Below are 11,060 nucleotides of genomic sequence, written 5' to 3' on the forward strand. Positions count from 1 at the left end.
ACTGTAGCCCAGGCTGACCTGGAACTCACTCTTGTAGCTCAGCAGACTCATGGCAATCTTCCTACCTTAGCCTCCCACTGCTGAGATTATAGGTGTGAGCCTCTGTGCCTGGTTCAATGAATAACGTCATAACAGAGTGTGTTGGAGTTCACAAACTGAATATTGATTTCATTATTTGACATTTCATATTTGTGAATGCACCCACTTGCAAAAGTTCATTTATAACTTCAAGAGCAATGCTAGCTTTTATTCTGTGGCCATTCACAGACGAACGAGTGCACTCACAAAGCACTGTCAAGTTTGTGCTGCCTGGCATACATACTACTCATAGAGGAGATTGTGCAAAGTGATCCAGCTTTCACACAGCAAAAAAAAAAAAAAAAAAAAAAAATTGTCCTTTCCATAGTATACTTAGTGCCACGTTTTATTGTGGCAGTTTCAGGGAACAGTCCATTATGGAAGGGAAGGTTAGTGGCAAGAACATGAAGCAGCTGGTCACACTGTGTCCACAGTCATGAAGCAGAAGGATAAGTGCTAGAGTTCAGCTCATTTTTCTCCTTTTTATTCAGTCCGAGACCCAAGCCCTTAGAATGGTGCCACCCACAGTTACGATGGGTGTTCCCACCTCAGTCAGTACCATCTTGTAACACACAGCCCTGCCCAGAGATTTGTCTCCTGTGTCTAGATCCTGTCACGTTGACAATGTTAACTATTACACATGTAGGCCAAACTGACCTCAAACCCAAGACTGACCTGTTCCCGGAGTCCTTAGAATCAACACCTTCTCCCAGCATGGGATTCTTGAGAAATTTACAAATTCTTGGGATCTGTTGTTTCAATAGTCTAATAACCAAAAGGAGAGACAAGGTCTTCTCAGAATTCCTACCAGGATGGTTACAATCTACATTCTTTGTTTTTAGAACTCAAGCTCGAGGTGCAATATGCCTGACCTAAAACAAATATTATAAACAAAACAAAAGCAGTAGCCATGGTTAGGACACATTCAGTTAGCATCAGGTAGCCACGCATAAGAATCGGTTCTCCATGACCCTTGATTTTAGTTACTTTGGGAAGGGCTGGCACAAGTGACTGCTTTGTTGTTGGCTTTGAAACTATGACACCTAGGGTGACCTCAGCCTCACAATCCTGCTTCAGTCTCTGTTGCAGTCAGCTTTGTGTTGCTGGCAGAAAACACCCGACCAAGAGCAGCTTGTGGAGGGAGAGGATTTATTTTGACTTACAGACTTGAAGGGAAGCTCCACAATAGCAAGGGAAATGTGGCATGAGCAGAGGGAGGACATCACCTCCTGGCCAACATCAGCTAGACAACAGCAGTAGGAAAGTGTACCAGATACTGGTAAGGGAAAGCTGGTTATAACGCCCATAAGCCCGCCCCCAACAATACACTGCCCCCAGGAGGCTTTAATTCCCAAATTGCAATCAGCTGAGGACCTAGCATTCAGAACACCTAAGTTTATGGAGGACACCTGGATCAAACGACCAGGGTCTCCCAAGTGCTAAGATTATAGGAAAGTGTCAGTGTGTCCAGTGTGACTCCACTTTGATTCTGACACCTCCCCTCATCTCTGAACATGATTCTCTGAAGATATCATTAGCCATCTATTTGCTTAGTCTTTATTGTCCCTCTTCACCAGTTCATCTGATCTGATCTCATGTTGGGGGATGGGGACTAAGTGACAGGCTGTTGTAGTCCAGTTCGAATTGCTGTTAGAAATCACCCAACCAAGAGCAGCTTCTGGGAAAAAGAGATTTATTTTGGCTTACAGGCTCAAGGGGAAGCTCCACGATGGCAGGGGAAAACGATGGCATGAGCAGAGGGTGGACATCACCCCCTGGCCAATGTAAGGTGGACCACAGCAACAGGAGGGTGTGCCAAACACTGGCATGGGGAAACTGGCTATAAAGCCCATAAGCCCACCCCCAACAATACACTCTCTCCAGGAGGCATTAATTCCCAAATATCCATCAGCTGGGGGGCTAGCATTCACAACACCTAAGTTTATGAGGGACACCTGAATCAAACCACCACACAGGCCATCAGGGAGTTAAGGAGCACTACTAGTAACATAAACTCATTTTCTGATACGCAGTGCATCTCATGTATACAGCAACAAAATATTTAGTTTGTAAATAAATGTAGACCAGGGATTTAAATAGCAGAAATGGGGCTGGAGAGATGACTCAGCAATTAAGGTGCTTGCCTGAAAAATCTTAACCCAGGTTTAACTCCCCAGTACCCATGTAAAGCCAGATAAGCCAGATGCAGAAAGTGACACATATATCTGGAGTTTGCAGTGGCAAGAGGCACCATCATACTTAAAACAAAAAAGGAGCCTGATTAAAATACACAGCAGAAAACATAATGCAATTATCTTTTTTTTGTTTGTTTTTGTTTTTCAGAGTGGGGTCTTGCTCTAGCCCAGGCTGACCTGGAATTCATATTATCTATTTGTAAGCAGAGAGAGATAAGCAGAGATAGAAATGGGCGCACCAGGGCCTCCCACCATTTGCAAGCAATTCTCCAGATGGATGCACCACTCCATACATCTGACCTTACATGAGCACTGGGGAACTGAAGCCAGGCCATTGGGCCTTGCAAGCAAGTACCCTTAACTGCTGAATCATCTCTCCAGCCCTTGGTCATCCTTTAATTTTAAGATTATAAATTACCTCTCTTGTAAATCCTGTAACAAGATTTTCTTTTTCTCAGCCTTAGTTTCCAAATTTAACTTTATTTTTTGTTTTTGGTTTTTTGAGGTGGGGTCACTCTAGCTCAGGCTGACCTGGAATCCACTATGTAGTCTCAGGCTGGCCTCAAATTCACAGTGATCCTCAAAAAGAATTCCAACATAAGTTGGGGAGATGGCTCAGGCATTAAAGGTTCTTGCTTGCCAAGCCTACCAGCCCAAGTTCTGTTCCCTGGCACTCGCTTAAAGCTGGACACAAAGTCACAGACATCTGTAATCTCAATGTGTCTATAGTGGTGGGGGGTGGAGCCAGGAGAATCCAGAAGCTTGCAAGACAGAGGGCTGGAGAGATGGCTTAGCAGTTAAGCACTTGCCTGTGAAGCCTAAGGACCCTGGTTCGAGGCTCGATTCCCCAGGACCCATGTTAGCCAGATGCACCAGGGGGTGCACATGTCTGGAGTTCATTTGCAGTGGCTGGAGGCCCTGGGCGCCTATTCTCTCTCTCTCTCTCTCTCTCTCTCTGTCGCTTTCAAATAAATAAAAACACAGGAGAGATGACTCAGTGGTTAAAGCATGTGCTTGCAAACCCTAAGGACCCAGGTTCTGCTTACTCCCTAGTACCCACATAAAGCAAGATGCACAAAGTGATGCATGCATTTGGAGTTCATTTGCAGTGGCTGGAGGCCTGGCCCATTCTCTCTCCCTCCCTCCCTTCCTCCTCCCCCCTCTCTCTGCATGCAAATAAGTAGAAATACTTTAAAGAAAAAACAGGGAGGAGCTGGAGAGATGGCTGAGCGGTTAAGGTTCTTGACTGAGAAACCTAAGGACCCAGGTTCCATTCCCCAAGTACCCACATGAGCCACCTCAAAAACAGAAAAAGGCGGTAACAGTAAGACACAATGTTATTCACACCAAGATAATCGTTGAAGACTATTCTGCCTATAACAAGTTCTCTCGCTGCCCTTAGCATCATCTGCTATAAAATGATGATGTGGGGGCAGGGGTAGGCACTGAAGAGATGGCTTAATGGTTAAGTCACTTGTCTACAAAGCCAAATGACCCAGGTTCAATTCCCCAGTACCCATGTAAGCCAGATGCACAAGGTGGTACATGCATCTGGACCTCATTTGCAGCAGGTGGAAGCCCTGGTGCACCCATTCCCTCCCCTGCCCCCCCGCCAATAAATAAATAAACATGAAAATCATACAAGGAAAATAAAAGAGATGATGAGGGGAGATACTCAGGAACTACAAAAGAAGCCAAATAAAGTTCTAGCTCAAAGTGTATTAGTGGGAGAGAGGATTTCAGGTGAGGGTCAAAGACCTGAAAGCAATAGAAACAGCTCACGAGCAAGTGTCCCTAATTGGTCCTTTCTGATTCTTCTAGAAAGCCATGTCCTGCCACGGTAGCCAGCTCCTCTGGTTCCGCCACCTCTACATTCTGTTCTCCAGATACATGAGAATCAACTCACTGCAGTTCCTCTGAAGCCTTGAAGAGTTTTCAGATCTTCAGAACAAAGGAGAGACTGGGAGTTCAGGTGTGGAGCCTAGAGCTAGTTTATAACCTAAGGCCCAAAAAGATCCCAGCAAAGACTCTACAGAGGAGAGGCCATGTAAGCCAGTGGACCATGCAAACTCAGCTTCTCCCCCTAGAGGAAAATTTTAAACAGGACAGGGGAGATGGCTCAGCAGCGAAAGGTGCTTGCTTGCGAAGCCTGCTGGTTCAGGTTCAATTCCCAGTACCTACATAAAGCCAGATGCACAAAATGGCACATGTGTCAGAAGGGGTGCTGATTCCCAGCACTCGGAAGGCAGTGGTAGGAGGATTGCTAGAAGTTCAAGGCCAGCCTGGGACTACACAATGAGTTCCAGGTCAGCTTGGGCTGAAGTAAGACCCTACCTCAAAAAGAATTAAAAAAAAAAAAAAAATTATTGCTGAAGACTTCACATGCTTTGGCTACAAGGTTACTAAGAAGTTAAACTGGAACTGAGCTGAAAACCTCCCTGTAGACCAGCTGACAGAAAACTAGAAAGAGCTGCGCTGCATGTAGCCCTATGGGAGAGAGAAGTCATCAGTGGAGATAAACAGTGGACATTGCAAGCCTTAAGTTTAGCCAGCCAAGCCAGATGACTAAATGGGTACAATAGTGGTATGTCTCTTATGGGGGACACCAACTGCTGTCTAATTGGACTGGAGGCCCACTCCATGGGAGGGAATACATACCTGGTACTGAAAACCTACTCAAAAGCCTATGGTGGAGGAGGTCATGAGCCCTAGGAGTATAATGCTGCTCTTATCTGGCTAAGTGAATATGTTATGCTCACCAAACTGCCCTTATCTTAATATTCATACCCATTAAAGAAGCTTTTCATTAAAGAAGCTTTTCTTTTCAGATGGTGGTGACCACTGTGGTGACCCAAAGGCACCAAATTGCTGAGAAGAAGTGACAGAGGAGTATTCAGCACTGAAACATTTCTATCATACATTCCAAGGCTCAGCATCCATTGCAGAGCAGGTGGCAGAAAGAATGTAAGAGACAGGCTGGACAGATGGCTTAGCAGCTAAGGCACTTGCCTGCAAAGCCTAAGGCCCCAAGTTCAATTCCCCAGTACCCACATAAGCCAGCTGCACAAGGTGGCACATGCATCTGGAGTTTGTTTACAGTGGCTGGAGGCCCTGGTGTGCCCATTACCTCTCTTTCTCTGTCTCTCTCCCTCTCTCAACTTTTTTTTTTTTCAAGGTAAAGTCTCACTCTAGCTCAGGCTGACCTGGAATTCACTTCATAATCTCAGGGCGATCCTCCTACCTCTGTCTCCTGAGTGCTAGAATTAAAGGTGTGAGCCACCACACTCAGCTAAGTAAAATATTTTGAGGGAAGGGGGTATGATAGAGAATGGAGTTTCAAAGGGGAAAGTCGGGGGAGGGAGGGTATTACCATGGGGTATTTTTTATAATCATGGAAGTTGTCAATAAAATTTGGAAGAAGCTGGGCGTGGTGGCGCATGCCTTTAATCCCAGCACTCGGGAGGCAGAGGTAGAAGGATTGCCATGAGTTCGAGGCCACCCTGAGACTCCATAGTGAATTCTAGGTCAGCCTGGATCAGAGTAAGACCCTACCTCGAAATACAAAAAAAAAAAAAAAATTGGAAGAAAAAAAGATATATATATATAAAGAAGAATGTAAGAGCCAAAGGAAGGGTAGGACTAGTTACAATACAGTCATTCACACATAGGCTGGCCTTGATAACCATGACCTCGCAGTGCTCAGAACCCCTACACTAAGACCCTCATGTCAGGAAAAGACGATGACATCAAAACTAAAGAGAGATTAATGGAGAGAGGGAGGGGATATGATGGAGAGTGGAGTTGTGAAGAGGGAAATGGGGAAAGGGAGGGAATTATCTTGGTTTATTGTCTATAATTATGAAAGTTGTCAATAAAAGTTTAAATATGAAAAAAATGATGCATGCATCTGTAGTTCATATTCAGGAGACCCTGACATGTCTATTCTCTCTGTCTCTCAAATAAATAAATGAAAATATTTTTCCAAAAGAAAATTCCAAAGAACCAATAATAAACCAACCCAAGGCTTGGTAAGGGCTTCTTGATGCATGCTTTAAGGTAAAAGGAGTCAAGTGTGAGCCAGAGAGCACTCACTCCTACAGTAAGTGGCCCAGTCACCTCCCTCCTCTACACACTGGTGTATTGAAAGCTCAATCTCAGCTGGGTGTGGTGGTGCACCCCTTTTATCCCAGCACTTGGGAAGCAGAGGTAGGAGGATCACTGAGCTCGAGGCCACCCTGAGACTACATAGTAGATTCCAGGTCAGCTTGAGCTACAGTGAGACCCTACATGGACACACAAAAAGAAAAGAAAGAAAAACAAATCTCTACCACATGATTTTACAGAGAACACACCCAAACCATAGACACCAAATATGAGCTAGAGCACACAAACCAGTCTGTATTGAATTAGCTCAAGCATAATTCCTTGGATTTTTTTTCTTTGTGACCGCATTGGAACTTGAGTCTAGGAAAACCACAGAGATGGCTATGTGGTTCTTCCCCTCAAGGAGCTACTAATCAAATCTTTGTTTTTTTGGAAGAAGTAAGGAAAAGGAAGAGAAAGCTAGAGTCTTACTTTTTTATATTTATTTATTGCCCATCCATTCCCTCCCCCAATCAACCCCTATGAGATAGGGTCTCTCACTGTAGCCCTGGCTGATCTAGAGAACTATGTAGCCCAAGGCTGGCCTGAAACTCATAACAATCCTGCCTCTGCCTCCCAAATACTGGGATTTAGAGTCTGTTTTTATACTCTCAAGAACCTGATGTTAGCAGGAAAGGTTGGTATACACTTGTAATCTCAGCACCTGAGAGGCAGAGGCCTGATGGCTACATATTTGAGGCCTGCCTGTACTACACAGGAAATTCCAGACCAGCTGAGGCTGCATAGTGAACTGGTTTTTCAAGCAACCAACCTGGTGTTGTCAAACTGTCCTACAAACAAAATCTGAGACATCTGCCTTGGAAGCTACTTGAGAATCCAGCTAAGGGTCCATGGAAGTGGCCACAGGCAGGGAAGCTTGGGTAAGGAGGCTAGCTAGTGGCCCCTTGATGTACAGTTTGGGGGTCCGGGGAAGGGTTAAATTCCATTCACATGCACCCAGGCCTGTGGGCCCCAACTTTTTGTTTTGTTTTTCAAGGTGAGGTCTTGCTATCTTGCCCAGACTGACCTGGAATTTACTATGTAGTCTCAGGCTGGCCTCAAACCCACAGCGGACCACTGCCTCCCAGTGCTGGCATTAAAGGCATGCCCCACCACACCCAACTAACCCCAACTTTTGAATTCTTATTCAGGTGAAAAACATGGACTCTGAGAAGAATAAATTGTGAATTGTCCAGTTTATTTTAGGGAAAGTTAGGATCCAGGGAGAAGGCTAGCTTGAAAACCTACCTACACCTGAGGGGAATTCTCCCCCTTCCCAGATGGAAAGGGGGAGGCAAGGTGGAATCTCCTTCACAGAGACATGTGGTAAGAAGCTTCCAGAGAAGGCAGATGGTATGTGGAAAGCAAAGCCTGAGAGTGCAAGCCAAGATTCCCTCCACCTTCACTCACACAGGGGTGAGAAAAGACTTAAGAAGTAGGATAGTGGGCTGGAGAGATGGCTTAATGGTAAAGGCAATTGCCTGTGAAGCCTAAGGTCCCAGGTTCAATTCTCCAGGTCCCACATAAGCCAGGTGCACAAGGTGGCACGTGTGTCTGGAGTTTGTTTACAGTGGCTAAAGACCCTGTTGTGTCCATTATCTCCCCCTTTCTCTCTATCTCAAATAAAAATAAATAAAATTTAAACAAAAAGAAGTAGGGGGTTAAGGAAGACATTACCATGAGATATTGTTTACGATCATGGAAGTTGCTAATTAAAAAAAAGGGGGGGCCGGAGAGATGGCTTAGCGGTTAAGCGCTTGCCTGTGAAGCCTAAGGACGCCGGTTCGAGGCTCGGTTCCCCAGGTCCCACGTTAGCACAAGGGGGCGCACGCGTCTGGAGTTCGTTTGCAGAGGCTGGAAGCCCTGGCGCGCCCATTCTCTCTCTCTCCCTCTATCTGTCTTTCTCTGTGTGTCTGTCGCTCTCAAATAAATAAATAAAGAAGTTGATCAGGGCTAGAGAGACAGCTTAGTGGCTAAGTGCTTGCCTGGGAAGCCTAAGGACCTAAATTCAATTCCCCAGTACCCATGTAACGCAGGTGCACAAGGTGGCGCATGCATATGGAGTTTGCTTGCTGTGGGTAGAGGTCTCGACATGCCCATTCTCTTTCTCATAAATAAACAAAAGTGAAAATATTTTTTTAAAAAGGGGATAGTGAGGGACTCGGGGCTTCAAGAAGATAACACATGTGGCAAAACAGGAAAGCACAATTGCAAACAAAAGTTCCCCTCCCCAGCCAAGCTGGGAAGAGGGCAGCTTACCAAAGCCAGGACCAGAAGACCAGGGCGCCAGCAGAGAAAGGATCAAGAGAGACTTACGTGTGCCATATCCATTTATGGATTAAACATTCATTTCGGATGAGCCGCCGGGCTTGGTGGCACATGCCTTTAATCCCAGCACTCTGGGAGGCAGAGGGAGGAGGATCGCCGTGAGTTTGAGGGACACCCTGAGAATAAAACGTGAATTCTAGGTCAGCCTGGGCTAAAGTGAAACCCTATCTCCAAAAACAAAAAAAAATCCAATTCAGATGAGCCTTGTCCTCAGACTCAGTTACATAAGGTAGGGACCTGATTGGTTGGTGGACTCAAAAGGCTGACCCAGGAGGGACCTAGCCACCCAGATGTGCTCAGCTGAGAAGACCTGAGTGTTGTTTGCGGCCATCTTGGATGAGGCTGGATCAGATGTGGTAGGTTCTAGTTCTGTCAGGGCAGAAAGGCAGCAACCATGTTCTCCTTGGGCCTTTGTCCCTGGCTGTCTGCCCATTAAAATAATAATAATAATAATAATAACAACTTTCTTGTTCCTGCTCCTATTCCTTCTTCATCCTTGATACCGGAATTGTCAACAACATAACTTGGCAAGGAACCAATCCTTTCTCTGCCTAATGACAGTTGCAAGCCCAGAGGACTAAACCATAGAATGCATTAAGGAGCATGGCAAAGAGAGCTCACAGCACTAAGGAAGATTAGCTGCTGTTGCTCTCCTGAGGGAGAGAAAGTAGGCATTAGACAGAGGGACTAGCGATTGCAAAAGATCTCAGTATGCATTGCAGTGAGCATTCTCCATAGCAGCAGGTTACAAAGCTGTTTACCCAAACTTGGATGTTTTCTAGTGTCACTATTTTCTTGAATTCCTCCTTTTGCGTTCTGGGTTTGAGAAAGAGGAAGCAAGACAAAACATTTCATGGCCCCAAGATTTATTTAAATGTCAGGAAAAACTGGCAGGATCTGAAGCCATGGAGAAAGCAACTTCAGGGTGCTGGGTAGTGAGAGTATGAAGGCTTTATGGGTTGTGGGTGGAGAAAAAAGGGAAGTGCCCTTCAAGGAAGGGGCCTTGCTCAATGTTGACAGGTAGGGAGACAGACATTAGTGTGCTTAGAGGGCATTGAAGGAGAACCTTCTTGTTGCTGGGGCAGAACACTCAACTAGAAGCAGCTTCTGGGAGGAAAGGGTTTATTTCAGGCTTACAGTTGGCAAAAATGCATGGCAGAACAGGGCTGGAGGGATGGCTTAGTGGTTAAGGCGCTGCCTGCTAAGCCAAAGGACCTCGGTTCGATTCTCCAGGACCCACATAAGCCAGATGCACAAGGTGGCACATGTGTGTGGAGTTCATCAGCAGTGGCGGGAGGCCCTGGCACACCCATTCTCTCTCTCTCTCTCTCTCTGCCTCTATCTCAGATAAATAAATAAAAATAAAATATTTTTAAAAGAATGCATGGCAGAACAGAGGCTGGACATCCCACCTTGTATCAGCTGGCAGTAATCAACAAGAGTGAGATGGCTGGCACTGGCAAGCTGGGCTAAACCTTAAGGTCCACACTCCAGTGACACACTTCCTCCAGTAAGGCTGCACCTCACAGAGGCTCCACCAGCCTGGGGTTGAGTATGAAGCTTAATCACAAACTCATGAGGCTATGGGGTATCCCCAGATCCTTGTCTTATAAATTTAAAGAATTAAAATCCACATACCAGGGCTGGAGAGATGTCTTAGTGATTAAGGCACTTACCTGCAAAGCCTAAGGACACAGGTTTGATTCCCAGTACCCACATAAGCTAAATGCACAAGGTGCCACATGAGTCTGGAGTTGTTTGCAGTGGCTAGAGGCCTTGGCATGCCCTTTCACTCTCCCTTCCTCCCTTTTTCTCTCAACTAAATATATTTTTAAATAAGCATTTTTTTTTAAGTCCATAGACCAGCCAGGCATAGTGGCTCACTTTTAATCCCAGCACTCGGGAAGCAGAGGTAGGAGGCTCTCTGTGAGTTTGATGCCAGCCTGAGACTGCATAGTGAATTCCAGGTCAGCCTGGGCTAGAGTAAGACCCTACCTCAAAAAACAAAATAATAATCATAATAATAATAATAAGGGGAAATGGGCTGGAGAGATGGCTTTACAGTTAAGGGGCTTGCCTGTGAAGCCTAAGGACCCAAGTTCTACTCTGTAGATCCCACATAAGCCAGACACAGAAGGTGACACAAGAGTGCAGATTCACATATGCATACCAAGTGGCACACGTGTCTGGAGTTTGATTACAGTGGCTGAAGGCCCTGGCACAACAATTCGCTCTCTCTCTTGTGCGCTCTCTCTCTCTCTCTCTTTCTCTCTCTCTCTCTCTCTCTTGCTCTCTCACATAAAAATAAAAGGCCAA

At 45.7% G+C, this 11,060-nt stretch overlaps 1 protein-coding gene across 4 annotated transcripts in view; it reads left to right on the top strand.

Annotated features, from left to right (window-relative positions):
* Pigl (phosphatidylinositol glycan anchor biosynthesis class L) overlaps positions 1 to 5,260 on the top strand; it is a 60,828-nt gene extending 55,568 nt beyond the window's left edge. For 3 of the 4 annotated variants that reach the window (XM_045131252.1, XM_045131254.1, XM_004663102.2), the window contains one exon: positions 4,095 to 4,472. In XM_045131252.1, the coding sequence (XP_044987187.1) occupies positions 4,095 to 4,117 (23 nt within the window). In that variant the 3' untranslated portion in view covers positions 4,118 to 4,472. Of the gene's footprint in view, positions 1 to 4,094; positions 4,473 to 5,101 lie in introns of those variants that run through there. The other variant, XR_006632919.1, reaches the window with a different exon arrangement.
* Positions 5,261 to 11,060: the final 5,800 nt, after the last annotated feature.

The sequence above is a fragment of the Jaculus jaculus genome, chromosome 12 (assembly GCF_020740685.1).
Source record: "Jaculus jaculus isolate mJacJac1 chromosome 12, mJacJac1.mat.Y.cur, whole genome shotgun sequence".
Classification (NCBI taxonomy): domain Eukaryota; kingdom Metazoa; phylum Chordata; class Mammalia; order Rodentia; family Dipodidae; genus Jaculus; species Jaculus jaculus.